Source organism: Ovis aries, chromosome 1, assembly GCF_016772045.2.
Source record: "Ovis aries strain OAR_USU_Benz2616 breed Rambouillet chromosome 1, ARS-UI_Ramb_v3.0, whole genome shotgun sequence".
NCBI lineage: Eukaryota > Metazoa > Chordata > Mammalia > Artiodactyla > Bovidae > Ovis > Ovis aries.
This window is the reverse complement of record NC_056054.1, coordinates 5266711-5294124: the sequence shown is the minus strand read 5'-3', so window position 1 is coordinate 5294124 and position 27414 is coordinate 5266711. Positions and strand designations below refer to the sequence as shown.

Genomic DNA, 27414 nt, shown 5'->3' with positions numbered 1-27414 from the left:
CAGGCTCTGTGTGTTCTCCTGCTCTGTGTGCTAAAACCCGGGACTTCCTGTCTCCATGTCTAAGCTAGCAGTAGTGTAGATAGAAGGCCCCCAGATGGTGCTCACATGGACACCTTCCTATCCAATTCTGACCCTGCCCGCGTGGTTTGGGAACATAGTGTGCACTGACAAGGCAGTGACCTTGACCCAGGACACGTGTTGGCCCCTTGTACACAGGCTGAAATGAAAATGGGGACTGATGCAGGAGAACCACCAATAAATGTCCCTGCCAGGGTTGCCATTGAATTTCAGCGCTTCTCATATATGTGGAGTCTAAAGAAACAAAACAAAAAAGCCAGACTCCCACAAAAGGAAATCAGATTTGTGGCTTCCAGAGAAAAGGGGACAAGGAGTTGGAGGAAGGTGGTCAAAAGGCACAGACTTCCAGTTAATACATTAAGAGGATGAGTAAGTGCCAGTACCATAGTGTCTTGGTGACTGTGACTTTGTGATATAGTCTGCAGTTGGGAAGGTTGATTCCTCCAGTTCCAATTTTCTTTCTCAAAATTGCCTTATATCAGACTCTTTTGTGTTTCCATACAAATTGTTTAAAAAAATTGTTCTGGTTCTGTGAAGAATGCCACTGGTAACTTGGTAGGGATTGCATTGAATCTATAGATTGCATTTGGTAGTATAGTCATTTTCACAGTATTGCTTCTTCCAATTCAAGAACATGATATATCTCTCCATCTGTGTCATCTTTGACTTCTTTCATCAGTATCTCATAGTTTTCTGCATACAGGTCTTTTATCTCTTTAGGTAGGTTTATGGCTGGGTATTTTATTCTTTTTGTTGCAATGGTGAATGAGATTACTTCCTTAATTTCTCTTTCTGATTTTTCATTGTTAGTGTATAGGAATGCAAGGGATTTCTGTGTGTTAATTTTGTATCTAGTGACTTGACTAAATTCATTGATTAGCTCTAGAAATAGTACTTGTGAACCTATTTGCAAGGAAGGAATGGAGAGAGACATGGAGAATGGACTTGTGAGCAGAGCTAGGGAAGGAGAGGGTGGGACGAATTGAGAAAGTAGCATTGCCATATACACGCTATCGAGTGTGAGACAGACAGCTAATGGGAAGCTGCTGGGTAACACGGGAGCCCCACCCGGCGCTGTGTGGTGACCTGGAGGGGTGGGCGGGGCTTAGCAGGGGAGGGAGGCTCAAGAGGAAGGGGGCATATATGTGACTGATTTGAGTTGTGCAGCGGGAACCAACACATCACTGCAAAACAGTGTTCCTCCAGTTGCATAAGTGCCAGCGATGAGACGGACAGTGTGATGGCTGTAGGCAGCACTGCTCTGTGGTGTGTAGGCAAGTTGTTAAGAGAGTGCGTCCTGAGAGTGCTCATCACAAAGAAAAGCTCCCTTCCCCTTTCTCTCTTTTACTCTTCCTTTTCTTTTTGCTGTATGTTTATGAGAGAGGAATGTTAGCTGAACATTTTGTGGGAATCATTTCACAGCATTTGTAAATTAACCGTAGTGCTATATGCTTTAAACCTGTGCAGTGATGCGTGTCAGTTATTTCTCAGTAAAACCTACTGAAGAAAAGCTACTGCAGACAGCACTGGCTGCTTGAGGCTGAAGCCCAAAGACCCCTTGTCAGTAAGGGGTCAGCTTGTGCCGGGTGGTGTCTGCGCCACTTGCTTCCTGTGGTGGAGTCCGGATGGCGTAGTCCGGCGTTCAAGGACACTGCTGTAGACACGTGTAAAGACGTGCAACCTAACCCCACCCTCGTTACTGGTCCCAGAGTTGTTTGTGTGGGAACAAGCGTTCCATGTGGACTTGCGTGTTGGAGCCCACCCGTGTTCCGCCCCAGCAGTCCATAGCTCGGGGGAGAGGCTAGGCTTGCCCCTGGGTTGATGCTCATGGTCATCTTCCTTGAGGTCCCTCCCGTCTCCTGTCCCTGACCCTTCTGGGCTGCTCAAAACATGTCCGTTGAGGAGCATACCACCCTGGTTGCGGCCATAACTTTTAAAATAGAAACTGCAAAAGTGGATGCCCATGAAAACATGGCTTGCTTGTCACACCCATGTGGTTCTTCTCTTCGCGTGTGTCCCCTGCGTGTGTGACAGAGGAGCCCCTCTGAGCCAGCAGGCCAGCTTTGTATTTGCCGTCAAGCAAATACACGGTCAGTTGCGGTAAGGAAAGACTGATAGAAGCGTGTTCTGTGTATCCCTGTAACTGATTTCCAAGAATTCAATGTAAAAGTCTCTTGCGAGTTGACTGGGTACAAAGAAAGCACTGAAGGACCCAGAGGTCTACTGAAGTTCATCCTAAAATATCCCTTTTGATCTGTGCTGCGTGTTTTAAGTGTTCGAATGTCCTAGGTGAGCATGGCTACTTCCCACAAGGCTGCCTTGGTGATCTCAGGGAATTTTTGTTTTTTCCTGGCAGAGGACTGGGTAATTGACGCCATGATTGTACATCATTTAATTTAGTATTGCCATTTGGAGGAAATGGTTATCTTAATTGTGAAAACCTTCAACTTTGTAACACAATTCTGACGCCATAGCAGTCTTCAAATTCCACCATCACCGTAACTACAGAAAGGAAACTGAGGCTGGGCACATAACATTATAAATCATTTAATTTTTCTTTAGTTGATAAATTAATATTCACGACTCCATCACATTTTATCCAAGGTTTTGGAAACATTAGTTAAAACATGAAAAAATAACACTGTAGCGTATAAACACAACATCTTTAGGGAAATATATTTATCAAACTTCTTAGCTGCAAGATTCTGGAGGACTTTTTACTGATTAAGATCATTTCTCCTTCTAAAAGATAAGGCTTAGTGTTTTGGTTTTTTTTTTAAAGACACTGAACCTTCAAGTTGGAAAACTGACAGGCAGAACATATATATCTACTTGAATTTGTTTAAAATGTATCAATTTAGAGGGAATTATTTTTAAACTGTATAAAATTAAGAAGGCAGATGGCTTAAGTAGTTAGGATGACTCTTATCCAGAGATGATAAAAAGTAATGAATATGAATTATTTCACTGTGAATTATATTTTGTGCGCACCGTGATCCGTACTCCTGACTTGCTGTGTACGTCCCCTTTGTCAAAAGTTATAACGTATCCATCTACCATGAAAGGTCCCTATAATGTGAAGGTGGCTTCCCTCCATGCCTGTGAAATTGATGAGCTGATGAGCTGAGAGAGACTCCCTCATATTTTAATGCCAGCCATACCAGTCCTCACCCCCAAAGAGCTGGGGCATCAACATCGATGGTAGCAAGGAATCTTTGCTGCTGTAATTGACAAATAATACCCCTCATAAATACTGCCAGTCTTTTCAATTAGTTTTCATCTAAAATTCGGGCTACAAAATGATGGCCTGTCAACTGACAATAAATGGCAAAAATTAATAAATTGTCTTCTAAATAGAATGGACACTTAAGAAAAATTGGGCAGCCAATTTAGCACAGCATGAAGCGAGGGGAACCTTTTGTACTGATGCCCGGCACTAATGTCGTCCCCGTCTTTATTAATGGTCCTCAGCGGCTGCTGACAGTTTTGTTGCTACTGGCAACTTTCTTCATTAAAATTAAAGCCAGCATCAGATTCCATTAGCCCGTACTCTGGGCACCTTGCATTTTCTTATACATATTGTTTCTTTTATTAACTCCCTCTCCACCCATGAGAAGTTTTCAAAGAATTTAGACGGGAGGAAATATTTGCCGAGGCCAGAGAACCGTTCTGGTGTCCTTAGGGAGAGATGGCTGTTACTTGCCATGCTAGAGTCAGCTTCCTAAAACCTACGAGCATCTCTTTATTTTGTCCCTTCCCTTTAAGCAGCATGAGAGCCTGTTTCATCTCCATAAGTGTGTGTGCTCTTGCCTGCCAGCTTTCAGACAAACGGCCAAGTGGCATCAGGCCTTCAACTTCCTCATCCCCGCGACCCCCACCCCCCGCCCAGCAGTTTTTGTTTGTTTGTTTGTTTTGTTTTTTAAGTTCCGGCTTTCCCTTTCTAACTTATCATTCCCAGCTGACTGTACCTGGGAACAATAGTAGCTTGATGCTCGGAGGGACTTGAATTCACCAGGAATGCCTTAGAGTTATTTTCCCTGAAGGCATTACTTTTATCTGTAGAACAAATTTCAACCTTTGAAGGAAGAAAAAAAAAAAAAAAAGCTTTGCTGAGCAAGTTCTGAACTATTGTCTGGAGATCGGCTCTGTGCCCCTCACAGCACCATTCACGGTTCAAAGACCGAAATGCCTCAGCCCGGGCTCCAAGCCTCTTTCCGCAGCAAGAAGTGACAAACAGCTAGGGATCCAGGGCAGCTCGGGTCCTGCCGGGGACCTCTGCGTCCCCCCTGCAGCAAGAGCTGTGTGGGCGCTGTGAGTGCCCCTCGAGGGGAGTCAGGCTGAGATCAACGGCCACAAGGCTCCTGCCCCTCCCAAAACAATCCCTTAACTGCTTTCTTATGCCCTTAGTTTGGGGCTAAACCTTCCTCTCCGTTGTTTTTCTTCTTTTCCTTCTTTCAACTCGATTTTACACGGAAAGAAACCCAGACACTTGTGAAAACAATAAAAGGCACCAAAGGAAAAGACATTTATCAGAAAACCTACTTGGAAAAATTTATCTCTGAGCATCCTGGCAGTCGAGGCAAAAAGGAGAATACGGTACTCTGTTCTGTGGGGAGTTGTTATGTGAGCACCCGCCATTTCCTACAAACCCCGTAACCAACCTGAAGTCATGAGTTACTGTTCTCTGGTTTTCTCAAGGGGCAGTTTATGGATTCAGTATACGAATGAGCCTTTTCTTACCACTTAGATTTCCAGTCACCACTGTCTCACCCTACCTTCTACTTTCACATCATAGATAGGTACGAACAGTATCTAGGATAGTATTAAACCAAAGAGAAGCCAACCTGGGAAACATCCTGTCTTAGTCTCAACTTTGGGTTGTTTTTTTTTTTTAACATAAAAGTGACCAGAGATTGTAAGCAATTTATAATTAAAGGTTGTATGGCTTTTTGCTTTGCAGAGAATTGTTGCAGCCTATTTTTTTCTAATAAGTATTTCTGACGTAATAGTGAAGTGAATCAGTCAGATCATTGCAAGAAGGCTCTGCTCTGCAGTCTTCTCTGAGTAATCTTAAATAATTAAATGAAGAGCAACATGTCAAATAGTGTTTCAGTTAGTTGGCATTAAAAAAAAAAGCATTGATAAGCTAAAATCTAAATGTGCAGTTATTTAATATTGAAGGGCCCATAAAGGAACAGGACCAGATCGCTGTATGTGTGTACAGCCCTCTGAGCCCCAGTGGGCTCTTCCCCCTGTAGGCTCCCCCTCCCCAATATCTGAGCCCAGCAAAGAAACAGTTGTTACTTGATGATTGAACCCACTAATATGTTATAGTAAATGGGGCATGAAATACAATACTTTGTATATAGTATAGACTAAGTGATTCTTGTATTGGAACAACAAGACCATTTTTAACTTGCTGACACAATGTTTGCAGTGTTTCATCATTAAATTGTCCTGATTAACAATCAGCTGCTAGAATGAAACCCTTGGAGTCATTTTTTTCCTAATGTGATGCCTCAGAGGATTGGTTGAGCATCACTTCGTCCTCCCTTGTACCTTACATTTTGATATTTGAGGCCTATGGAGTGAAGCAAGGTATAGTCTTTTTTGATAGGATACATCATTCAAGCACTTGGTCTCAGTGTTCTTGTCATTAGTTCAACAAGCATTTTTTTTTTTTTTTAATTTGTGTATTTGTTGACTGGTTGAATCTTAGTTGTGTCGTGTGGGATCTTTGCGGCTCATGACTCTGTGGTTGTGGCGCTCAGACTTAGTTGCTCTGCACCCTGGGAGCAACTTAGTGGGATCTTAGTTCCCCGACCAGGGATCGAACCCAAATCCCCTGCATTGCAAGGGGATTCTTAACTGCTGGACTCCCAGGAGAGTCCCAGGTACAGTCTTATTTTTTATGTGGATGTTTCCTGAAGCACATTTTTTTTGACAGCTGCTGAGAATATTATCCAGAATTTCTGTATTAGTAAGATGTGGTGGTCGTCACTGATTTTACTCCATATTTAGAGCACATATCTCTCCGTCTCTGTTACACCCACCGAGTCGGGGCAGAGGAGACGTCAGGAGAGGATGCTTGGTGAAAAAGAAGCATATACAAGTCACCCCACCATCACCTCTGGCACCCCTACGCACTGTGTGTACTCGGCAGAGTAGCCCCTGCTTGCCATTTTGGGGTGCACAAGCTGGGCACTCTCTTCCCTCTCTTTGGTTCCGGGTACCTTCAGACAGATGCTGTCTGTGAAAAGACCCACTGGTGACCCTGGCGGGCACGCCAGTTCCTGCTCACCAAGGGAGTGATCCTAGGGATGACCCTTGACCTTCTGTATATGGATTCACATTTGTAAGCACATGTATCCATTTGATCCCAGTTTTCAGCAACTTGACCTTTCCTCAGCTGAAACTGATGGGAAGACACTGGAATCTGTAGAAAAGTCACACCTGACATCTTAGATGTGAGACCACAGGACCATCTGGGAGGAGGAGAACCATCTCGCACCTTGTCCCCAGGGGATCTGGGGGGTCCTGGGTATCTTTTCTTGAACTCACTCATTTAGACAAAGACTGAGAGCAGGGGTGCCCCCTTCAACCAGGCACCTTGTAAGGAGCACCGGGGCAGTTGACCATCTGAAATGAAACCTCACCACAAGCTTATTTAGGCCATGAGGGACCCTACTGTCCCGGGCATTTAGTGATAATGTTGAGTGCACACCCAGCCCCAGGACATGGCGATGACTAGATTTGTTTTGGTTTTCCAGAAACACGGTCCAGCTGCCTCTGTCTCTCTCTTTTACTATCTAGTCAGTTCACAATATTGTTCAGTGTCCAAGAAATTGTTGTTGTTTAGTCACTAAGTGAAAGTGAAAGTCACTCAGTCATGTCCAACCCTTGTGACCCCATGGTCTGTAACCCACCAGGTTCCTCTGTCCATGGGACTCTCCAGGCAAGAATAGTGAAAGTCAAAGTCATTCTGTCGTGTCCGACTCTTTGCAACCCCATGGACTATACAGTCCATGAAGTTCTCTAGGCCAGCGTACTGGAGTTGGTAGCCTTTCCCTTCTCCAGGGAATCTTCCCAACCCAGGGATCAAACCCAGGTCTCCCACATTGCAGGTGGATTCTTTACCAGCTCAGCCACCAGGGAAGCCCAAGAATACTGGAGTGGGTAGCCTAGCCCTTCTCCAGCGGATCTTCCCGACCCAGGAATAGAACCCAGGTGTCCTGCCTTGCAGGCAGATTCTTTACCAACCGAGCCACAAGGGAAGCCCTTCCAAGAAATTAAATAATACTAGTTACGGTTTCGACTCATCTCACATGCTAGTAAAATAATGCTCAAAATTCTCCAAGCCAGGCTTCAGCAATACGTGAACCGTGAACTCCCTGATGTTCAAGCTGGTTTTAGAAAAGGCAGAGGAACCACAGATCAAATTGCCAACATCCGCTGGATCATGGAAAAAGCAAGAGAGTTCCAGAAAAACATCTGTTTCTGCTTTCTTGACTATGCCAAAGCCTTTGACTGTGTGGATCACAATAAACTGTGGAAAATTCTGAAAGAGATGGGAATACCAGACCACCTGACCTGCCTCTTGAGAAACCTATATGCAAGTCAGGAAGCAACAGTTAGAACTGGACATGGAACAACAGAGTGGTTCCAAATGGGAAAAGGAGTACGTCAAGGCTGTATATTGTCACCCTGCTTATTTAACTTCTATGCAGAGCACATCATGAGAAACGCTGGGCTGGAAGAAGCACAAGCTGGAATCAAGATTGCCAGGAGAAATATCAATGACCTCAGATATGCAGATGACACCACCCTTATGGCAGAGAGTGAAGAGGAACTCAAAAGCCTCTTGATGAAAGTGAAAGAGGAGAGTGAAAAAGTTGGCTTAAAGCTCAACATTGAGAAAACGAAGATCATAGCATCTGGTCCCATCACTTCATGAGAAATAGATGTGGAAACAGTGGAAACAGTGTCAGACTTAATTTTGGGGGGCTCCAAAATCACTGAAGGTGGTGACTGCAGCCATGAAATTAAAAGACACTTACTCCTTGGAAGGAAAGTTATGACCAACCTAGATAGCATATTCAAAAGCAGACATTACTTTGTCAACAAAGGTCGGTCTAGTCAAGGCTATGGTTTTTCCAGTGGTCATGTATGGATGTGAGAGTTGGACTGTGAAGAAGGCTGAGCGCCAAAGAATTGATGCTTTTGAAGTGTGATGTTGGAGAAGACTCTTGAGAGTCCCTTGGACTGCAAGGAGATCCAACCAGGCCATTCTGACGATCAGCCCTGGGTGTTCTTTGGAAGGAATGATGCTAAACTCCAGTACTTTGGCCACCTCATGAGAAGAGTTGACTTATTGGAAAAGACTCTGATGCTGGGATGGATTGGGGGCAGGAGGAAAAGGGGACGACCGAGGATGAGATGGCTGGATGGCATCACCGACTCGATGGACAAGAGTTTGAGTGAACTCCAGGAGTTGGTGGTGGACAGGGAGGCCTGGCATGCTGCAATTCATGGGGTCGCAAAGAGTCAGACACTACTGAGCAACTGAACTGAACGGTTTCTAATCATCACCATCATCATTGGGATTGTAGATAGTCGTGGAAGGAAATATTTGTGCTCCTCATAAAAAGATTGCCTGTGGAATGTTTCTGGAGACCAGGACTCAGCAGTACCAGGGACTGGCTAGCCATGGATTCCCATTCTCTGCTGGTTCTCACCCACAGTGGAGGCTGCCTGGAGCACGACATACAGAGCTGGAGGCTGGCCCCCTACAGCTGCTGTAGAGGGCAGCACAGTGGGAGCCCGCCCACCACATGGGTGCTGCCCCTGGTTCAAGTCTTCGCTTAAAATCGAAACATGGCTATTTGCACAAGCTTTCTTTTCTTAACCAAGAACCAAGTGAGTAATCCCTCCCTCCTTTGATTTCTCCGATAGAAACTCGTGTCCATGTTCGAATTACTGAGTTAGAAGAATGCAGAGCGGCAGGCCCTGAGGGCTGTTTCTCTCTATACCTCCCTGTATCCAAAGTAGCAGTTTACACTTATGGTCTGTACAGCAAGGTTGTGTGTACTGAGTTGCTGTCTGACGGGATCCTTTATGAGCCTGCCATTTCTAGTCAGTCTGTATAGTCAAAGCTATGGTTTTTCCAGTGTTCACATACAGATGTGAGACTTGGACTATAACGAAGGCTGAGTAGTGAAGAATTGATGCTTTCGAACTGTGGTGCTAGAAGAGACTCTTAAGAGTCCCTTGGACAACACAGAGATCAACTAGTCAATCCTAAAGGAAATCAACCTGAATATTTATAGAAAGAGCTGAAGCTGAAGCTCCAATACTTTGGCCACCTCATGTGAAGAGCTGACTCATTGGGAAAGACCCTGATGCTGGGAAAGATTGAGGGCAGGGGGAGAAGAGGATGACAGAGGATGAGATGATTGGATGGCATCACCGACTCCATGGACGTGAGGTTGAGCAAGCTCCGGGAGTTGGTGATGGACAGGGAGGCCTGCGTGCTGCAGTCCATGGGGTCGCAAAGAGCCGACACAACTGAGCGGCTGAACAGCAACAACATTTCTAATCAAGTTCGCAGTGCAGAGCAGGCACACGGTTACCATGATGGGATCAGAGCCCTGCAAACAGGTGAATGCAGGTCTGGGGTTCACTCCTCACTGGTCATATTCAATTATTGACCTTATTCAATTATTTAATCTCCATGAAACGTTTTACCGTCCATGGTGATGGTGATATCGTACAGTTATGTGTTCACATGTTCAACAAGCATTTCTTGAACGTTTGTTGTGTGCCAGGTTATAGGAAATAGCAATGAGCAGAGAAAAATGGTCCCTCCCCTGGTGAAGCTGGAGCCCATCAGGGAGGATCAGATGTGGTCTGGGCCGGCAGCACCATCAGATAGAATGTGAGCTATATAATCACATCCTGCTTTTGGTATTCACATTAGGAAGAGTTTTTTAAAAAGTGAAGTTAAACATAAGAATACGTTTTGTTTGACTGAGCCTGTCCCAGATAACCTATATAGAGTCATCCTCTTTTACTGCTGAGCTCCCCGAACCTGGCATGTGGTTCACACCTACAGCCCATCTCAGAACTGACCACAGGCAGGGTCCTGGCTTGTCACTCGGGGCTCATGGTGGCCCTACTGGGCAAAGCAGGTCCAGAGCTGGGGGTACTTAAGCTGAGGAGGGGGAGGAGGCAGCGTGAGGAGGGGTGTCTTCTGGGCCCGGGAGCCGCTGAGGCTCTGCAGAGGGGGGGGGGCCTTGCTTGTTGACAGCCCTCAGCAGTTTGGCAGCGCTGCTGGAGGAAGCCTGGTGTAGGTGTGATGAGGAGCTCTGGCCTGAATAGGGTCTCTCAGGGACCCTGGAGGGAGCTGTCCACAGCTGTGGGTGAGGTCTTCTAGGGCAAGGCTTGGAGAGAAACCAGCTCTGGGCAGGGGCAGTGTCCGGCAAGGAATTGGTAGACGGGTAGGACAGAAGCAAGAACAGAGTGTGTCCCAGGGAAAAGACATTGAGAATTGTTTGTCTGGAGAGAAAAGACACATCTCCCTGCAGAAGACGAATACATGCTTGTTCAGCCACTAAGTCGTGTCCGACTCTCTGAGACCCCATGGGTTGCAGCATGCCAGGTTCCTCTGTCCTTCACTGTCTCCTGGAGTTACTCAGATTCATGTGCATTGAGTCGGTGATATCCTCCAACCATCTCATCCTCTTTCACCCCCTTTTTGCCTTCATCTTTCCCAGCATGAAGGTCTTTTCCAGTGATTTGACTCTTCGCATCAGGTGGCCGAAGTACTGGAGCTTCAGCTTCAATATCAGTCCTTCCAGTGAATGTTCAGGGTTGATTTCCTTTAGGATTGGCTGGTTTAATCTCCTTGCAGTCCAAGGAGCTCTCAAGAGTCTTCTCCTGCACCCCGATTGGAAAGCATCAGTTCTTCAGTACTTTTCCTTCTTTCTTGTCCAACTCTCACATCCGTACATGACTACCGGAAAAACCACAGCTTTGGCTATACAGAGTCAATGTGAATGTGAAACCTACTCAGCTCACCTGATGTCTCACACTCTATTTCTACGCCCCCTTCACACCCCAATCCCATGCACACCAACAAACAGTTGCCCTGGGGGGTATAGTATCAGTGCTGGTGACTGGGTTTAGGGATCACTTGCTTGAATAAAGAGGCAGCCGCAGGTTTTTTTATTTCTTATACAGAATTCCCCTTGCCACGTCTGTCACCGTAGTATTTTCAGCAGTGCCCGCCATCTGTCGCAAGGAGGGGTTCCTCCACCCCTGGCCTCGTGTCACCGGTCTGGACACTGGGGTGTCCTGGCTTCCAAGTCGGGAGACTGAATTCAGTGATTTTCTTTAGTGAAAAGAAAAAAAAAAAAAACAACAAAACCTCACCTACTCAGAGCTGGTGGAGTCCATCTCCAGCCTGTGGTTTTGTTTGTGGTTCTAGCCTCCAGGGGTGGTCTGGGTGGGACCAGCCCAGGATGGAGGATGGGACCAGCCCAGGATGGAGTGGTCCTGCTCAGTCACGCACCCTCGGGGTGATGAAGCGGTCCCGCTCGGTCACCCACCCTCAGGGTGATGGAGCGGTCCTGCTCCGTCACGCACCCCTGGGGCTCCGGACAGTGGTCAGTGTACAGAGGGGTGGCCACAGAGGCGTCCCCTGGCTGAAGCTCATCACTGCTGCCGAAACCCTGGTGCCAGACGGAGGCAGAGTGAGAGGGAAGGAAAACAAGCCGATCAAGAGAGAACATTAACTGGAAAAATCAAGAAGGGTCTGTGCATCCTGGCGGGAATAGGTTTTTTCTCCCTTTCTTTTATTTTGATGTGAGAGTTGTTTTTGGTTCTTGTTTTAAATTATTCCAATATATAATAGGCTCATTGTTGTTATTTTTTTCCTGCCCCTGTTAAAAGAATTCATTTGGTTCTTGCTGGGACTTCATATTCAGCCGTAATTCAGCCATAATTCACCTGAAGTACACATCTCTTCAGCATTCCTCAGGTCAACGTGGTTTTTAAAAAAGGGGGTTGAAAAAAACCCAACAAACTTTTTTCCCTTCTCTATCATTGTTCTCCATCTTGTTATTCAGTTAACATGGAATTAAATTGGATTCTGTGTCCATCATTATTAAAATGTGAAGTGTGTCGGTCACAAGGCATCCATTCCGGGGCAGTTGGCTGAATAATTCTTTTCTTTATTATCCCAAATTACTGCTGAGCTCTGGAGAGGGGAGCAGTTTAGCCAATTATTGCCATTTGAGCTGGATTTGTGGGTGATTAGCTCCTGGTCGAATCCAGTCCCGGCCGGCGCTTTGAAGCCGCGCCGTGTGATTTTCTCAGCGGTGAGGTAGGAATCGGCGCGGCTAATGACAGGAAGGTCGTGCGGGTGAGCTGACCCGCGCGTGGTGCAGGCTCGGGCTTCGCAAATAGGGCATCCACAATAACAAGTGTGTCACTAACCCCGCCGTGCATAATCGGGGCTTTATAGGATTGCCGGAGATGCTGACAGCTCAATTAAAGTGGAGCCCTTTGTACCCTACAACCTGGCAGAATGACAGAAATATTACTAACCAGAAAGGGGAGGGCATCACGGGGGGGCGGGAAAGCTGGTTAGAGATCCCCAATCCTCGCCTGGTCCCTTGGCCCCCTCCCCCACCTTCCGCCGCAGGCTGGAGCGGAGCCTCCCCCGTTTGTGGTTTAATAGAGCCTCTGGATGGGGTCTTGGAGGCAGATATCACTATTCCAAAAAATGAGCTCAGTTAGGATGGGCTTCCTGCTGTTTCTATGGAAACACTCTAAACTGGGTGTAAAGTTAAAATGGAGGAGTCAGGGCAAAGCTCGCAGCTCCTGGGCAAGTCAGTCCATCTCGTTTTACCAACACTGACACCCAAGCCTCACGTGTGTGAGTTTGCTAGAATCCTTTTGCATTTGAGGTGGATCTGGGGAAGCCAGTTAATTGAAGTTATTGTCTTGCATACAATGAATGGTTGTTACTGATTTTCTTCTTTTACTTAAGAGTATTTTCTACACCTGGAGCCATAGGCTGCTTTGACCCACAGTGTATGTAGTCTTATCATTTTTGTCACGCTTGCTTTTTCCTTGTTAACCCTCTCAGGTGTGGGTCCCTCATCTTGATTGGATTGGATGGCGTTTTAATTGAGTGGTGGGGTTTTATACCCTCCCCGCCTTTTTATTTTTGGTTTCGGGGTTTTTGATGGATTGCTTGGATATACGGAGACATTCTGGGTTTTTGGAGCTGTTTTATAAGTAGGAACATCTGTAAATTGGGGTGATTATGTAGGGCTAGCCTGTGCAAACTCAGAGAGACCTGGTTCCCCAGCATTCCCAGTCTGTTGGGGTATGCCGGATCTGAGGTGCCTCATAGACACCCAGGGAACACAGCCTTTTGGGAATAAAAAGTGAGCCTCCAGTGAGCTGGGATTTGAGAGCTGAAGATGCCGTCTGTCGTGGAGACCTGCAGGGCGTGTATGGTGAATCCAGGCTGTGCGCCTGCTGTGCTGGGTGCTGGAGGACTAGACCATTTCTCTTCGCTACAGCAGCTCACAACCTGTCTGCCCACCACTGCACCATTCTTTCAAGGCTGCTGTGCTGCTGCAGAACCAAACTTGGGTCCGCTTGCCCACAGTAAAGCTACTCTGTGGACGCAGGGTTGTGGTGAAGGAAAGTAGGGTTTCCTGCAGGTGCCAAGCAAGGAGTCCAGGTAGCTAGTGCTCAGAAGACCCAAATTCACTGATGGCCTTCAGGGACAGGCTTTTAAAGTCAGGGTCTAGGAGGAGGGTTGTGGGGTGTGTGATCAGCCCATGGACAGTCTTCTGATTGGTTGGTAATGAGGTAATCGGGACTCAGCATCATTAGCCTTCTGGCTGCAACCGGTCTGTGGTCTCCATGCTTGTGGGCAGCGTCCAGTTAACTTCTCCCACCCGGTGGGGGTTTTAGTATCCACCAAACCGCTGAGAGGACGCAGTGCAGAATGCTGTTACCCGTGACCCCTGAGGAGGAGCTGACGCTCCTTGACTTTGTTTAATGGCCAAAGTATTTGTTATTTTGTCTTGCTTGATTGTTTTCTATCTGCATTGTTTTTCCCTTCTCTGATTAAATGTATTTAAAACTTTTATTAAGGTTTTTCTACGGACGGTGGGCAGGCAGAGGACATGTGGTTGGGGGGCAGTGCATGGAGCATCATCCCGGGGAGGCCCCGATGGGTCCTGCTTTGTTCCAGTCCCATGGACTAGGGGGCTTAAAAAGAGTCATTCATTTTCTCACAGTCCTGAAGCCTGGAAATCTGAGGTCAAGGTGATGCCTTCCTTCTGAGGCCTCTCTCCCTGGTTTGTGGCTGGCCATTTTCTCCCCGTGTCTTCACACCAGTTTCATTCTGTGTGTGTCTGTGTCTGAATCTCCTCCCGTAAGGGCGCCAGTCACACGAGGTTAGAGCCCATCCTAAAGGCCTCATTAACCACAGGCTCCTTAAATGCCCTGTCACCCAGAGCAGTCACGTTTGAGGTACTGGGCTTAGGACTTCAGCATCAAAATCAGGGAGGCTGTAATTCAGCCCAAAACAACCACTGTCTAAGGGACCAGGTGATGCTCGTTTCAGTAGAGGTTATGGAAGCCCAGAGCCCTGTTTCCGTAAGTGTGACGGGGTCTTCCCCAGGAAGGGCAAGGAGTAAGGGGAGGATGCAAACTGGGAACTAAGTGGGGAAAAGCAGGCTGTGCCAATTTTAAATTAAGTCAGTGGCTGCTGATGGCTTCTGTGTGGTTCCAGGGCCAGAGAGTGAGTGTTTTAGGCTTTGCAAGTCACATCATCTTTCCTGCAACTCCTGAGCCATGCTGTGCCATGTAAAGCAGCCACATGTAAGGACGGACATGACCACGTTCTGATGAAACTTTATTTACAGAAAAGAGGCAGAAGGTAGATTTGTCTCACAGGACTGACTTTGCCAGCCCCAGTCCTGCGGGAATCCCAGTGTGAACAGTCTCTGTAGGGTCCACTGGCCTTGAGATTCCTGTTGAAGCAGGAATGAGCCCAAGGCTCAGGTTTTTACATCCAACTCTCCTGATGGGGAGTTCGCAGCATCAGCTCTGTCCAGTGTGTAAGTGATGGGGGGATGCGAGCAGAGGAGGGTGCAGATGCCACCCCTGCAACAGACACTTCCGTGCGTGAATTTCCACTCCTCTGGGTCCAGGCATGTTCCTCCAAAGCATGTATTTGTTACCTGCAAGGGACAGCTTGGCGTAATAAGAGCAGGAGCAGGATGGATGGAGAGTGAAGTTCTGTTCTGGAAAAACAGGCTGTTGGGGAGACAAGCGGAGAGTGACACCAGACTGGGGGGGAGGGCTTCTGCAGGAGCCCCTGACCAGGCAGAAGAATGTCCCTGTCCCTCATATGATCATTTGATCCCTCTGCTTCCCCAGTTTCTAATAATGAAATGTATCTCTCAACCAAATGCAAGTCAGCCAAGCACAAGTAGTAGTTGTTCAGTCGCTCAGTCATGTCCAACTGTTTGCAGCCCCATGGACTGCAGCACGCCAGGCTTCCCTGTCCTTCACCATCTCCCGGAGCTTGCTCAAACCATGTCCATTGAGTTGCTAATGCCATCCAAGCATCTCATCCTCTGTCGTCCCCTTCGCCTCCTGCCTTCAGTCTTCCCCAGCATCAGGGTCTTTTCCAGTGAGTCAGCTCTGCACATCAGGTGGCCAAAGTGTTGGAGCTTCAGCTCCAGCGTCAGTCCTTCCAGTGGTTTCCTTCAGGATTGATTGGTTTGATCCCCTGCTGTCTAAGGCACAAGTAGATAAGGCTGATACATTTTATGGGGAGGATCTTGATGACACCAAAAGTACTGAGTGAAAATGTGAGACTTAAGTGCTCAGCGATCATACTCTTTGACTCTTGTAAAGATGCCAGCTTTCCTCTGTGATGTTTTAGAAATTCACAGAAACCTTGAACTGCTATCAGGAGAATCTACTCAAAAGTCCTAAGAATGGGAATTGTCATGACACTGAGGCACCCTTGACAGGTGTCCCTTACGGAACCGAAGAAGGATGCAAACGGCACTTCTTTTTTTAGAAGCAGCAATATGAAACATTTTTGAACTTGTATGGATGGATTCAAACCCTGGAAAAACTACCATCTTTTTAAACTTGATAATTAGGGAGCTATCGCACCCCCTCTGGTGCAGCAGGATAATTCAATTTATATGACTGCTGAATCACACGCAGACTCTCCTTTGCTTTCAGTCAGATGCGTGTGTGGCCTCCAGTGGCTGTTAAAGCAGATGAGAAATGCTGCCTCTGAGCGAAGATCAGCGCTTCGTGGATATGTCTGTTGATGGTCTGATCTTTCCGTGGCTCAGCCTGCGGCAGGCTGGTCCTCCCTTGCCTCGTAGGACTTTGGCCGTTAAATGTTCTCCTGGTGTCGTGATGCTCTCTGGGCTGGCGGGCGCCAAGGCCACTGGTCCCCGCGACTCAAAACAAAGACTGATTTGCCTGCTTAAGACCCCCAGCCTCGAACGCAGTCAGTAAATCTTTGTTGGTAAATAATTGCTATCGAGCAGGGTTTTAATATAAATTTATGAGTGGTGTTTTATCACAGCTTGGGGCTGCAACGGGCACTGAGTGATGGATTTCAGACGCCACTTACATTCATTACATTAACTTTGTAAGTTATTTAAAGCTTGTACACTTAACATTGCTTTTGGCTTTCAATGACCTCTTGGGACCAGGCAGAGACTACACACGGCTAATAAAGAGATTGCAGCCTAAAAGATAATTCTACTCTTTGCTCCACAGTAGAAAACGGTCCTTGAGCCAAGGAAGCAAGTAATGCCTGCCTGGAGTCTGAGATTTTGGTTGTAGATCATTTAAAAAAAAAAAACAAAACAGCCTTTCTGGGGCATCAAAGAACAAAATGGTAACAATTAGATCAGCATTTGCCATTTCCAAGTAAGAGAAGAGGAATATTTGAAATGGGACAAAGCCCGTACATTTCTTGCTGTGCAGACAGGCCAAAGATGTTAAAGCTTTGCAGCTGGTCTGGAGGGTGAGATGATTGACAGGGAGGTGGCCTTGCGTCCAGTTTTGAGTACAGACTACTGCTTCTGGCTCTTATGCTGCAAGGGTGATCTACTGCCGGGGATTAACTCACATCAGAGCGGTTTAAAGCAGTAGCCATTTTCTTATTGCTCATGGCTCTGTGCATCAGGAATCTGGGGCAGGGATGTTGGAGACAGCTCATCTCTGCCCACAAAATGCCTTCTAGGGCTGGGGTGTCCACGCTGATTCCCTTACTCGAATCTGGTGCCCCAGCAGACGTGGCTCCTGTGGCAGGGGGTGGATGCCCACTGGTCAGTGGCGATTGCCCCATAGATGCGACCCACATTCTCCCCTGTGTGGTTTCGGGGTCTTTGCCTCCTCACTGTCTCCCTAGCAATATGGTCCAACTTCTTTTACAGATGCTAGGGCTCCCAAGGGCATAAAAACAGGAGCTTGCTAGGCCTCCTTCAGGCTTTGGCCAGAATAATAGCATCACTTCTGGCACATTCTATTGGTTAAATTGGGTCTGGGGTCCTGGGACGACACAATGAGCTGGGTTTTTGAGAGTCATCTTTGGAGACTGACTACTTCAGTCTTCCCTCGCACCTGCAAAATACCCTCACCCCGATGCACAGATTCTCATTCCATGTGGCATCAGGCTTCCAGCCAAGATTGTCGTCTAGGTCAGGCATGCATGTAGGTGAGGCTCCTGGGATAGAATCCTTCCCCTCTGAAGACCAGGCACTCGAGAGGTAAGTGATGTTACACACATACACACTCACACAGCACTGGTGCAGGGACGGGAGAACCACAGCCGATCCCTTATTCACAAAAGTAGGAGAGGGACGGGGCGCCTGAAGCTGTTTCTGGTCCCCAGCAGTTCTGAGCCCAGCCGGGCACCCAGTCTGCCCTGCTCTGGGCAAGGGGATGTTATGCTCCTGGGGGCATCCTCCCTGGTCCTGGTCTCTCTGTCTGAGTCGACCTTCCTCCTCCATAACAAGTAGCCTGTGTTCATAGCTACGTAGCTTCCTCAGCCTGCTTCCTACCATACTTGGGTTGAAAGCCCAGAAACTCTTTTCATTTTGAACCTTCTCTGTGCTTTTTAGTCCAAAGTGGTGTAATTCTTTAAAAAAAAAAAAAAAAAAAAAGCCTCATGGGTGTCTTTTGTATCAGATTACAAATTCCATCCATTAGACAAAGGCCAGTCTACACATCCCTGTCTCTAATCCACAGATCTGCTCTAACATGAAGGGCCTACCTTAAATCTTTCTGAGTTCTCAAGAAGGGGGTCTGAATGGCACACCCTGGTGGTGTCTATATTTTGAAATCACATCTCCTGGCATTCAGGGCTTCCCTGGTGGCTCAGATGGTAAACTATCTGCCTGCAATGCAGGAGACCCCAGTTCAATCCCTGGGTTAGAAGATCCACTGGAGAAGGGAATGGCAACCCACTCCAGTATTCTCACCTGGAGAATTCCATGGACAGAGGAACCCGGTGGGCTACAGTCCATGGGGTCACAAATAGTAGGACACGAATTAGCAAATAACAATTTCACTTTTCGCTCCTAGCATTCTCTGGATTCGGTCTTTGATCTAAGGCCGGTTCTGATTCTCAGAGGTTTCTGCTGGAGAAGAAGCTGGGACTGAGATACCATTTTTCTCATGGTCTGGTCCAGCAAGGTTTTGAAATATTTATTTCTAAGTCTGCTCGAAAACTACCTTGAGTCCCTCTCCCTCCTTTCAGACTCAGCTGAGCAGCCAGTGTGCCTGGCATTCTGCTCTCAGCCAGGTCCATCCAGGGGTTCGCTGGGCGCCCTGGCTGTGCTGCACCTTCCCGCAGGGGGCAGGTCTGCTACCTGTCCATCCAGCCAGCGCGCAAGTCAGCCCCCTTTCTCCACCCTCAGGGAGCATCTTCCTCATGGTCCTTCCAGCTGCTCCGTCCCACCAGCCTCCATCTGCTGCCTGATTCCAAGCCAGTGCTACGTGTTTTTGACTTTTGTTACTGAAGTGCCAGATGCTACTTCTGTTTTTCTAATCTGTTTGTGCATAGGGCTTCCCTGGTGGCTCAGACAGTAAAGCGCCTGCCTGCAGTGCGGGAGACATGGGTTCAATCCCTGGGTTGGGAAGATCTCCTGGAGAAGCAAATGGCTACCCACTCCAGTACTCTTGCCTGGAAAATTCCGTGGACGGAGGAGCCTGGTGGGCTACAGTCCATGGGGTCGCAAAGAGTCGGACATGACTGAGCAGCTCCACTTCTTCATGTACATAGTACTCTCCTCTGAAACTTGTGTCTGTTAGTCGCTCAGTCATGTCCGACTCTTTGTGACCCCATGGACTGTAGCCCACCAGGCTCTTCTATCCATGGAATTCTCCAGGCAAGGATACTAGAGTGGGTAGCCATTTCCTCCCCCAGGGGATCTTCTCTAACCCAGGGACCAAATCCAGGTCTCCCACATCGCAGGCAAATTCCTTACCATCTGAGTCACCAGGAAAGCCCAAAATTTAATGATTTGGGAAAAAAAAAAAAACTGTCATTATTTTTCATAATTCTGTGTCTCAGAACTATGGACAGAGCACAGCGTGGCTTCTTGGTCAGAGCTCCCCAAAGCAGAAGCTGTCAGAATGTCTTTCGATTTAAATGCAATGTAGGGGGCATCACTTCAGCTACTTCTGGGTAAATTGAATCTCAGGCATCCCCCAGTCAGTGTGGGATAATTTACACAGGGGCCGGAATAACATGAAGCCTGGTGCAAATTGGAGTTATCTTGAGATCAGCTACCAAGCTGGCTGTGTGCCTTCGGTAAGCTACATACCCTCTCTGTGCCTCAGTGGCCTCTTCTGTAAAATGGGGATAATCAGAGTAATTACCAGCAGGTGGTAATAAGCTTTCGGGGGTGGGGGGAGGTAATTCTTAACTTGTGAGACTCTTAAAGCAGCATCTGGCTCACAATGAGCCCCATATTGTTTCAAAGTAAAATTTTTTTAAAACAGAGGCATAAGCCATACAGGAGTCAAATAAAACATTAACCGTAATTGACGTCTACACTGGGGTAGATGGTCAGTGAGAAACAGTTTGAAGCAGGAAATTGTTTTTACATGTACAAAAGTGGCATCTGAAAGATAGACTGAGGATACATTTTGACATTCCGCCGTGCGGTTTTGCCCTGGGTCACACAGGATCAAAGGGACTTAGGATCAGCAGGACCGTCTACCTCGCCAAGGGGGGCTGCCCGCCCACGTGTCTCCGGCAGAACGCCTTCCGGCCTCTGTCATCTTCTAGCTGGTGGGATCACGGCTTCACGTCCTTCAAAAGTTTAAAATGAACTATTTATAGGGTTTTCCATTTCCTTGGCGCTTAGAGTAGAAAGTGTGTGAATTTGGGAAGACAGAACCACAGAGGGATGCAATCTAGGGGCTCAGTCAGATGCAGTGAAGGGCCTCCTGGCATGTTTGAGCATCGTGGCTCACTGGTAGAGGTTTGTCCTAAAAGGAGGCTGGGTTCTCCCTCTTTGGCACTTTGGCGGGATCCTACTGTGTTCAGAGGAGAGACACAGCACGTCAGAGCACTGGAACCTTTTGCTTCCAGAGGAGTTGGGGGCTAAGACCAGGCTTGGCTATGTAGCTGTGTGATATCTTACTGGACCTTGGTGGCAACTAGCCTTGGTCCCTGGAAGTCAGGGTATGCTGGGACAGCCTCCGCTCCAGACTTACAGACCAACCCCCCACCCCCCGCAACCCCCGCCCCTCTGCGCCATCTCTGCTCAGCCGTGGACTCCTGCTTGGGCAGCTCTAGGGATCCAGACACTTGCTGTCCCCAGGGATGGTCAAGCAGGGTGGGCCCAGGCAGGGATCCTGCACAAAAGCTCATCTAGCAGATTCGGAACTGAATGGTTCAACTTTCAGAGCCTCTTGAGATTCTGCTATTCTGTGATTCCCACTTGATACAAATTACTCTTTAAAAAATCAGTGTTCAGAATTAATTTAAGGAAAAAAAAAGAAGCAACAGGAAACACGTCTTGAATCCACTGAAGCTGTTGCCTGAGTCTCCTCATTTGAAGTCCAATTGAACCTCTGATTACACAAGTTCTTCCGCCAAAGCCCTAGCTTCCTACCGTAATTCATCAAAGAGCTCGCCTCCCATCATGTTTCTCAGGATGGGGCTCTCTTTATTGTTTATGGAGAGACCACCGGGCAGGCTGGCTTCTCCTGGTGTCGTGGCCGACCTTTTCTAAAGGCTCACATGCTTATGTGCGCAAGTGGACTCTGACGTCTAGAGCTGTGGGCATTGATGCAGGACTTCCCTTCTGGGAAGTGAAAGGCCGTGGATGGCCGTCGTCTGGGTGATAGGACGGAGGTCCCACGTGGCCCGCTGTGAGTCCAGTGCCTTAGTCCAGACTCTGATACTGCCTCCTACTGACTCTTGGCATGAGGTCACAAACACAGAGGTGCCTGCCTCTGACCTGCCCATGTGTTGGGTTTGGCCTGAATTATATGCAGATGGTGTATAATCCATTTCCAACATTCTAAAAAAAGGAGCTGTCCCTAAAGCTCCAGTTTTTCTTTTTCTCTTGACTCATCAGGAGATCTGGAAACGTAGACACATACTTTGGGTTCCCTGCACAGTTCAGGGAGGCCGTTTCTGGAAGGGTGGCCTCACTGGGCCTCGCTGAACCTCCATCAGGAGATATGACCTTCTCCACTCGCAACCGCCCTGACCACCCCTTCCTGGAATTTTTTAGTAGCCTTGAGATGTGCTTCCATAAATTCTTCATCGCAGTCTCCCCTCTCTCAAGGACACTCAGCGTTTAGGACATTCTCAGGGTACTCAAGATTCAGCAAACAGAAACCCCTTCCTCTGGGTCCACGTGCAGTAGATTTTAGGGGGCACATCTGAATCTGTTCCTGTTAGAAGGGTGCTTGTCATTTCTTTCACTGTGTGAATATGAAATACCAGTACCGATTGGCCACCACCCCTCAGGAGAGGAATCAGACCTGAATGGCTGCCAGGATCCTGGATGACCCACCTCTCTCGGGCTGGGGATTTGTGCCAGGAGAGAAGGAGCTGGTACTTTGGGACTGAAGGCTTTGGGCTGAGCCATGGCAGGGACACTGGTAGGCTTGACCGTGCTGGTCATTTCCAGGTCTGAACTTAGCAGCCACGGTGCTAACGGCAGGAGTGGAGAGGGCAGGGTGGCTGGTCCCGTCACTTTCCATCAGCTAACGAGCACCCTCACCTCTGTGGTCAGAGTTCATGTCCAAACCAAGGGAGCCACGAGAGCAGCTGCCCCTGTCCTGCTGCCAATGGGGGCTGAGTGAGCGAGAGAGCGTGACAGTGCTTAGAAATGCGTGGCGCGTGCTCAGGCCGCTTAAAGAAACGTGCGCCTTACCTGGGCCACCTCTGCCCAGACTGGCATCTGGGCGGCCCCGACGTGTGTACGCATGATGTGGGGAGCCAGTTCAGTCCCCGCCTGGTGTCTGATGGGGGCATGATAAGCCCAGCTGGGGCCAAGGCTGAAGGACAGAAATAAGGCTCCAAGCATGCCAGGGTGCTCTTCAGTTCAGCTCAGTTCAGTCGCTCAGTCGTGTCCGACTCTTTGCGACCCCATGAATCGCAGCACGCCAGGCCTCCCTGTCCATCCCCATCTCCCGGAGTTCACTCAGACTCACATCCATCGAGTCAGTGATACCATCCAGCCATCTCATCCTCTGTTGTCCCCTTCTCCTCCTGCCCCTAATCCCTCCCAGCATCAGAGTCTTTTCCAATGAGTCAACTCTTCTCATGAGGTGGCCAAAGTACTGGAGTTTCAGCTTTAGCATCATTCCTTCCAAAGAAATCCCAGGGTTGATCTCCTTCAGAATGGACTGGTTGGATCTCCTTGTAGTCCAAGAGACGCTCAAGAGTCTTCTCCAGCACTATAGTTCAAAAGCATCAATTCTTCGGTGCTCAGCCTTCTTCACAGTCCAACTCTCACATCCATACATGACCACAGGAAAACCATAGCCTTGACTAGGTCTTCAGTCCCCGCTGAATTCTGCAGTGTTTGAATAGTGCAGGTAATAAGAGAGAATCCTTCGAGGTGAATCACAGGATTATTTAAGATTGTAAAGATTTGGATTTTGTATTTATTTATTTATTTTTTTAGCAAGATGTTGTTTTCCTAGCACCTAACAAATTGCCTAATTTAAGTCCCCAGAAAACTATGATGTCCCCTCTTCACTTGGCCTCCTGGTAAATTTTTTTATTCCCTCAAGAAAGGAGTCTTTATTCCCCTCACCAGGCAGTGCAGGACTTGCTCCTGAAAGTGCCCTGAAGATGGCCTGAGGACTTCTGTGTGTCCCTCTTCACGGAACCTGTCTTTCATTTGAGGAAGAAAGGAAAAGCTTCTTGAGGAGGTCCTCCCTGGTGGTCCAGTGGCTAAGACTCTGCACTCCCAATGTGGGGGTGGGGGGGGGGGCGCAGGTTCAATCCCTGGTCAGGGAACTAGATCCCACGTGCTGCAGCTGAGACCCGGCACAGCCAAGTAAATAAATGAATAAAAATAGTAAAATATCTTTAAAAAGGCTTTCTGAAATGCAGGGCAGCTCTTAGCTGGTGAGGATGCACAGTGACCCCAGCCCCTGGTGGTGTTGCTGGAATTCCATCTGAAATGGAGGGTGGAAAAAGGTGAGCCTACGGAAGAACTTGTTTATATTATGTATACACCTTTATTTGGCTTTTTAAAAATATGTATAATTTTATCTATTTATTTTGGCTGTGGTGGGTCTTTGTTGCTCCTCACGGGCTTTCTCTGTTCGCAGTGGGCAGGCTCCGCGTGGAGGCGCTGGTTTCTCTTTGGTTTCAGATCATGGGTTACTCTAGGGCACACGGGCTTTGGTAGCTGTGGTGCGCGGTGTCTAGAGCGTGGGCTCAGTAACTCTTGGCACACAGGCTTAGTTGCTTGGTGGCGTGTGGGGTCTTCCCCGACCAGGGGTCGTACCTGTGTCCCCTGCATTGGCGGGCGGGTTCTTAACCACCGCAGCACCAGGGAAGTCCCTGTGCCAGATTTCATTATGCTAAGTTTTAAAATCTTAGAAATCCCACTGGGGAGAGACATTTAATGATGTTAAGGGGTTGCTTTTTCATCGCCACTAATTCACTGTCACTAATCGAGCCCCCCACACACTCTAGTTCTTACTGTGCCCTGAAACCTGTATCCCCTCCAATGGGAGCTAACATTTTTTCTGGAGCTGGTTCCCTTTGTTGGTCTCAATGCCGTGTTTGGTTTATGTCGGTTTAGATTCCAAGAAATCAAGGTCTGCAGCTTTATATATCACGTGCTTCTTTAAATAAGAACTTGCAAAGAAATGATCTTCCAAAGGTTTACTTGTTAGTTGCCTCAAACTCCGAAATATTTTCCCTCAGAAACAATAAACATTGTGGCCAGAGTCCCCAGGTGGCTCATAATCCGTTACATTTGTAAAATCTGTCCATAAAAACACAATGTCATAATATTGGGAAACTGACTCAATGGAAATGAGTTTGAGCGAACTCCAAGAGATAGTGAAGGACAGGGAAGCCTGGCGTGCTGCAGTCCATGGGGGTCACAAACGCAATAGGCTTTTCCAGTCCATGCAAAAGAAAAATGCCTTCTTGGTGGTTTCTCGTCCTTTGGTTCCTGGTTGATAGAATTAGGAGGTGGGTGGGGGCTGGTAAAAATTCTCAAAGGGACTCGGGAGGCCACACCTTCCTAAGGTATCAGATTCTGTTTCAAACTGACCATTTTCTTTCTGCCTCCATCTGGGTGAATCAACTCACGTTAGTCTTAGGCTTTCCCAGTCATACTTATGATCTCGCACTTCTCCTTGTCTTGGCTATGCTGGCTCTCATCACGGCACATGGGCAGACTTCTCTCACCGTGGGGCACAGGCTCCAGAGCCTGCAGGCCCAGCAGTTCCAATGTGCTGGCTTCTCTGGTTGTGGTGCACATGGGCTCAGTTGCTCCAAGGCAAGTGGAATCTTACTTCCCCGACCAGGGATCGAACCCACGTCCCTGGTTTGGAAGGCGAATTCTTAACCACTGGACCCCAGGGAAGTCCTGATCACATTAACATGTGAGCAGCAAGAGGAAGAACAAGGAGGGAGGTTCTCCTGCTCCCCTTCGTTGCTGTGGACGGGAGTTAGACGAATCCAGATATGAAAGCTCAAGTTTAAAACTGACTGACTAGAAGGGCGTGGGGCTTCCCTGGTGGCTCAGATGGTAAAGAATCTGCCTGCAATTCAGGAGACCTGGGTTCATTTCCTGGGTCATGAAGATCCCCTGGAGAAGGGAATAGCAACCCACTCCTGTACTCTTGCCTGGAGAATCCTGTGGGCAGAAGAGCCCAGCGGGCCACAGTCCATGGGGTCACACACAGTTGGACATGACTCAAGCTGCTTAGAATGCACACGTGCAAGCAGCGGGGCCTGAAGCCCCAACAGGGAAAGAAAGTACCGACTCAAGGTGCTGGGCCTGGCGGAGCTCAGGCTGCCTCCGGTTTTCTTAACTCAAGAAAGCCCAGAAATGAGACAGAAGGTTTGCTGGGAATTGGTAGTAAAAACAAGAGCAAATCCTCATCAGTCATCTAAGGAAGACTGGATTAAATATACTTGTGTGTCGGTTTCAAGTGTTGAATGGTTTTTAAGAAGCTTTAATATGATTTCATTAAAAATGGATTAAAGTAAATTATACACAGTTCATCTATTAAATGCCATTGCTAAGTTTGCAAATGGAATTTCATTTTTAATAAATTAAGATCTGAAGTGAAAAACTGTAAAATAAAATGTTCTTATTTGTAAATATCGTAAAGGAAGAATATGGTTAGTGTCTTATTTTTAGAAAAGGAAATTTACGTTCCTTTTTTAATTCCTTTAGGAGCTCTGTGTGCTCACAGCTTAGTTATAGGAAAAGGTATGATATATCACATCACAATGGTTTGTATTACATTGGTTGAACCAATGGCACATCTTAGCCCTCGTTAATGTCAAATATTAAGTTCTGCACTCACATACACAAAAGGGAATTTTATGTCGATTGTATCTCTATTTTATAAAAAAAGAAAGGGGAAACCGCATGACCAAGCCAGAAATGTGTCATTTCCATTTTAAGATGGCAAAGAGAAGACGGGAGTTTAACAATTTAAAAGGTAACCTATGTGCCTACTCTTTTTTTAAAAATGTACGCAGGATTTTACGATTCCTACTAATTTCTGCCTGGCTTCTTTTTCGCTCATAGGGCATGCTGCTGAAGCGCAGCGGCAAGTCATTGAACAAGGAGTGGAAGAAGAAGTACGTCACCCTGTGCGACAACGGCGTGCTGACCTACCACCCAAGTCTGCACGTGAGTGTTGCTCCCTTGGAGAAGTGAGCAGGTACCGGGCTCTGGGGACGCAGAGGGGGCCCATGCACAGGCGAGCCTTTCGGCTCTGTCAAAGGTTAAAGTAGTATTTTACTGAATTTTAAATTACTCCTTTTTTTAATTGGTAAAATTTATTTTGAAAGCAAAATGAATATGTTATAAGATTATAAATTTTGCATCTTATTATAATACTAACAGAATGAAAGTTACTTTCTTAATAGAGCATTCCTTTAATAGTATGTAGTCTTCCTCTTTCCCAAATTAAGGATTTTGCGTTAAATTCTATTTTGATAATATATCTCAGTGTTCTTTTAGCTAATTTTTTTTTTTTTACAGAATAACCCTTTATTTTCAGTCTATATGGTGTTCTTATAGTCTTTTTTTTTTCCTATTTTTTTTAAAGTAAACTAGTATTTTAAATGAGAGGAAAAAGACAGGAGCAAGTAGTCAAAGAGAAAGGAGAAAAAAATCTATCTGAAAATCTAGACTAAGAGAAACTATAGGAAGTCTACATATGAACAAGCTCCATTCCGAGAGTGCATTCACAAGTCCGGGTTGCTAGAGAGTCCAACAGAGTTAGCTCAGATACCCCGCTGACACAGTCGACCTGACAGTGCGGTACTCTAATAAGTTTACGGGCTTCCCAAGTGGCTCTGGTGGTAAAGAATCTGCCTGCCGATGCAGGAGACGTAGCAGATGCTTGTTCAGTTTGGGTTGGGAAGATCCCCTGGAGGAGGAAACGGCAACCCACTCCAGTATTCTTGCCTGGGAAATTCCACGGGCAGAGGAGCCTGGTGGGCTACAGTCCATGGGGTCACAAAGAGTCGGACACGACCGAGCACCATAGGTTTATAATACTTTTCTCCAAAAAATACAT

General features: G+C 47.3%; 1 protein-coding gene across 10 annotated transcripts in view; it reads left to right on the top strand.

The window, feature by feature from the left end:
- AGAP1 (ArfGAP with GTPase domain, ankyrin repeat and PH domain 1) overlaps positions 1–27414 on the top strand; it is a 576306-nt gene that overhangs the window by 338593 nt on the left and 210299 nt on the right. For all 10 annotated transcript variants that reach the window (XM_060414900.1, XM_027967353.3, XM_027967343.3 and 7 more), the window contains exon 10: positions 26415–26519. In XM_060414900.1, coding sequence (XP_060270883.1) covers positions 26415–26519 — 105 coding nt within the window. The remainder of the gene's footprint in view (positions 1–26414; positions 26520–27414) is intronic.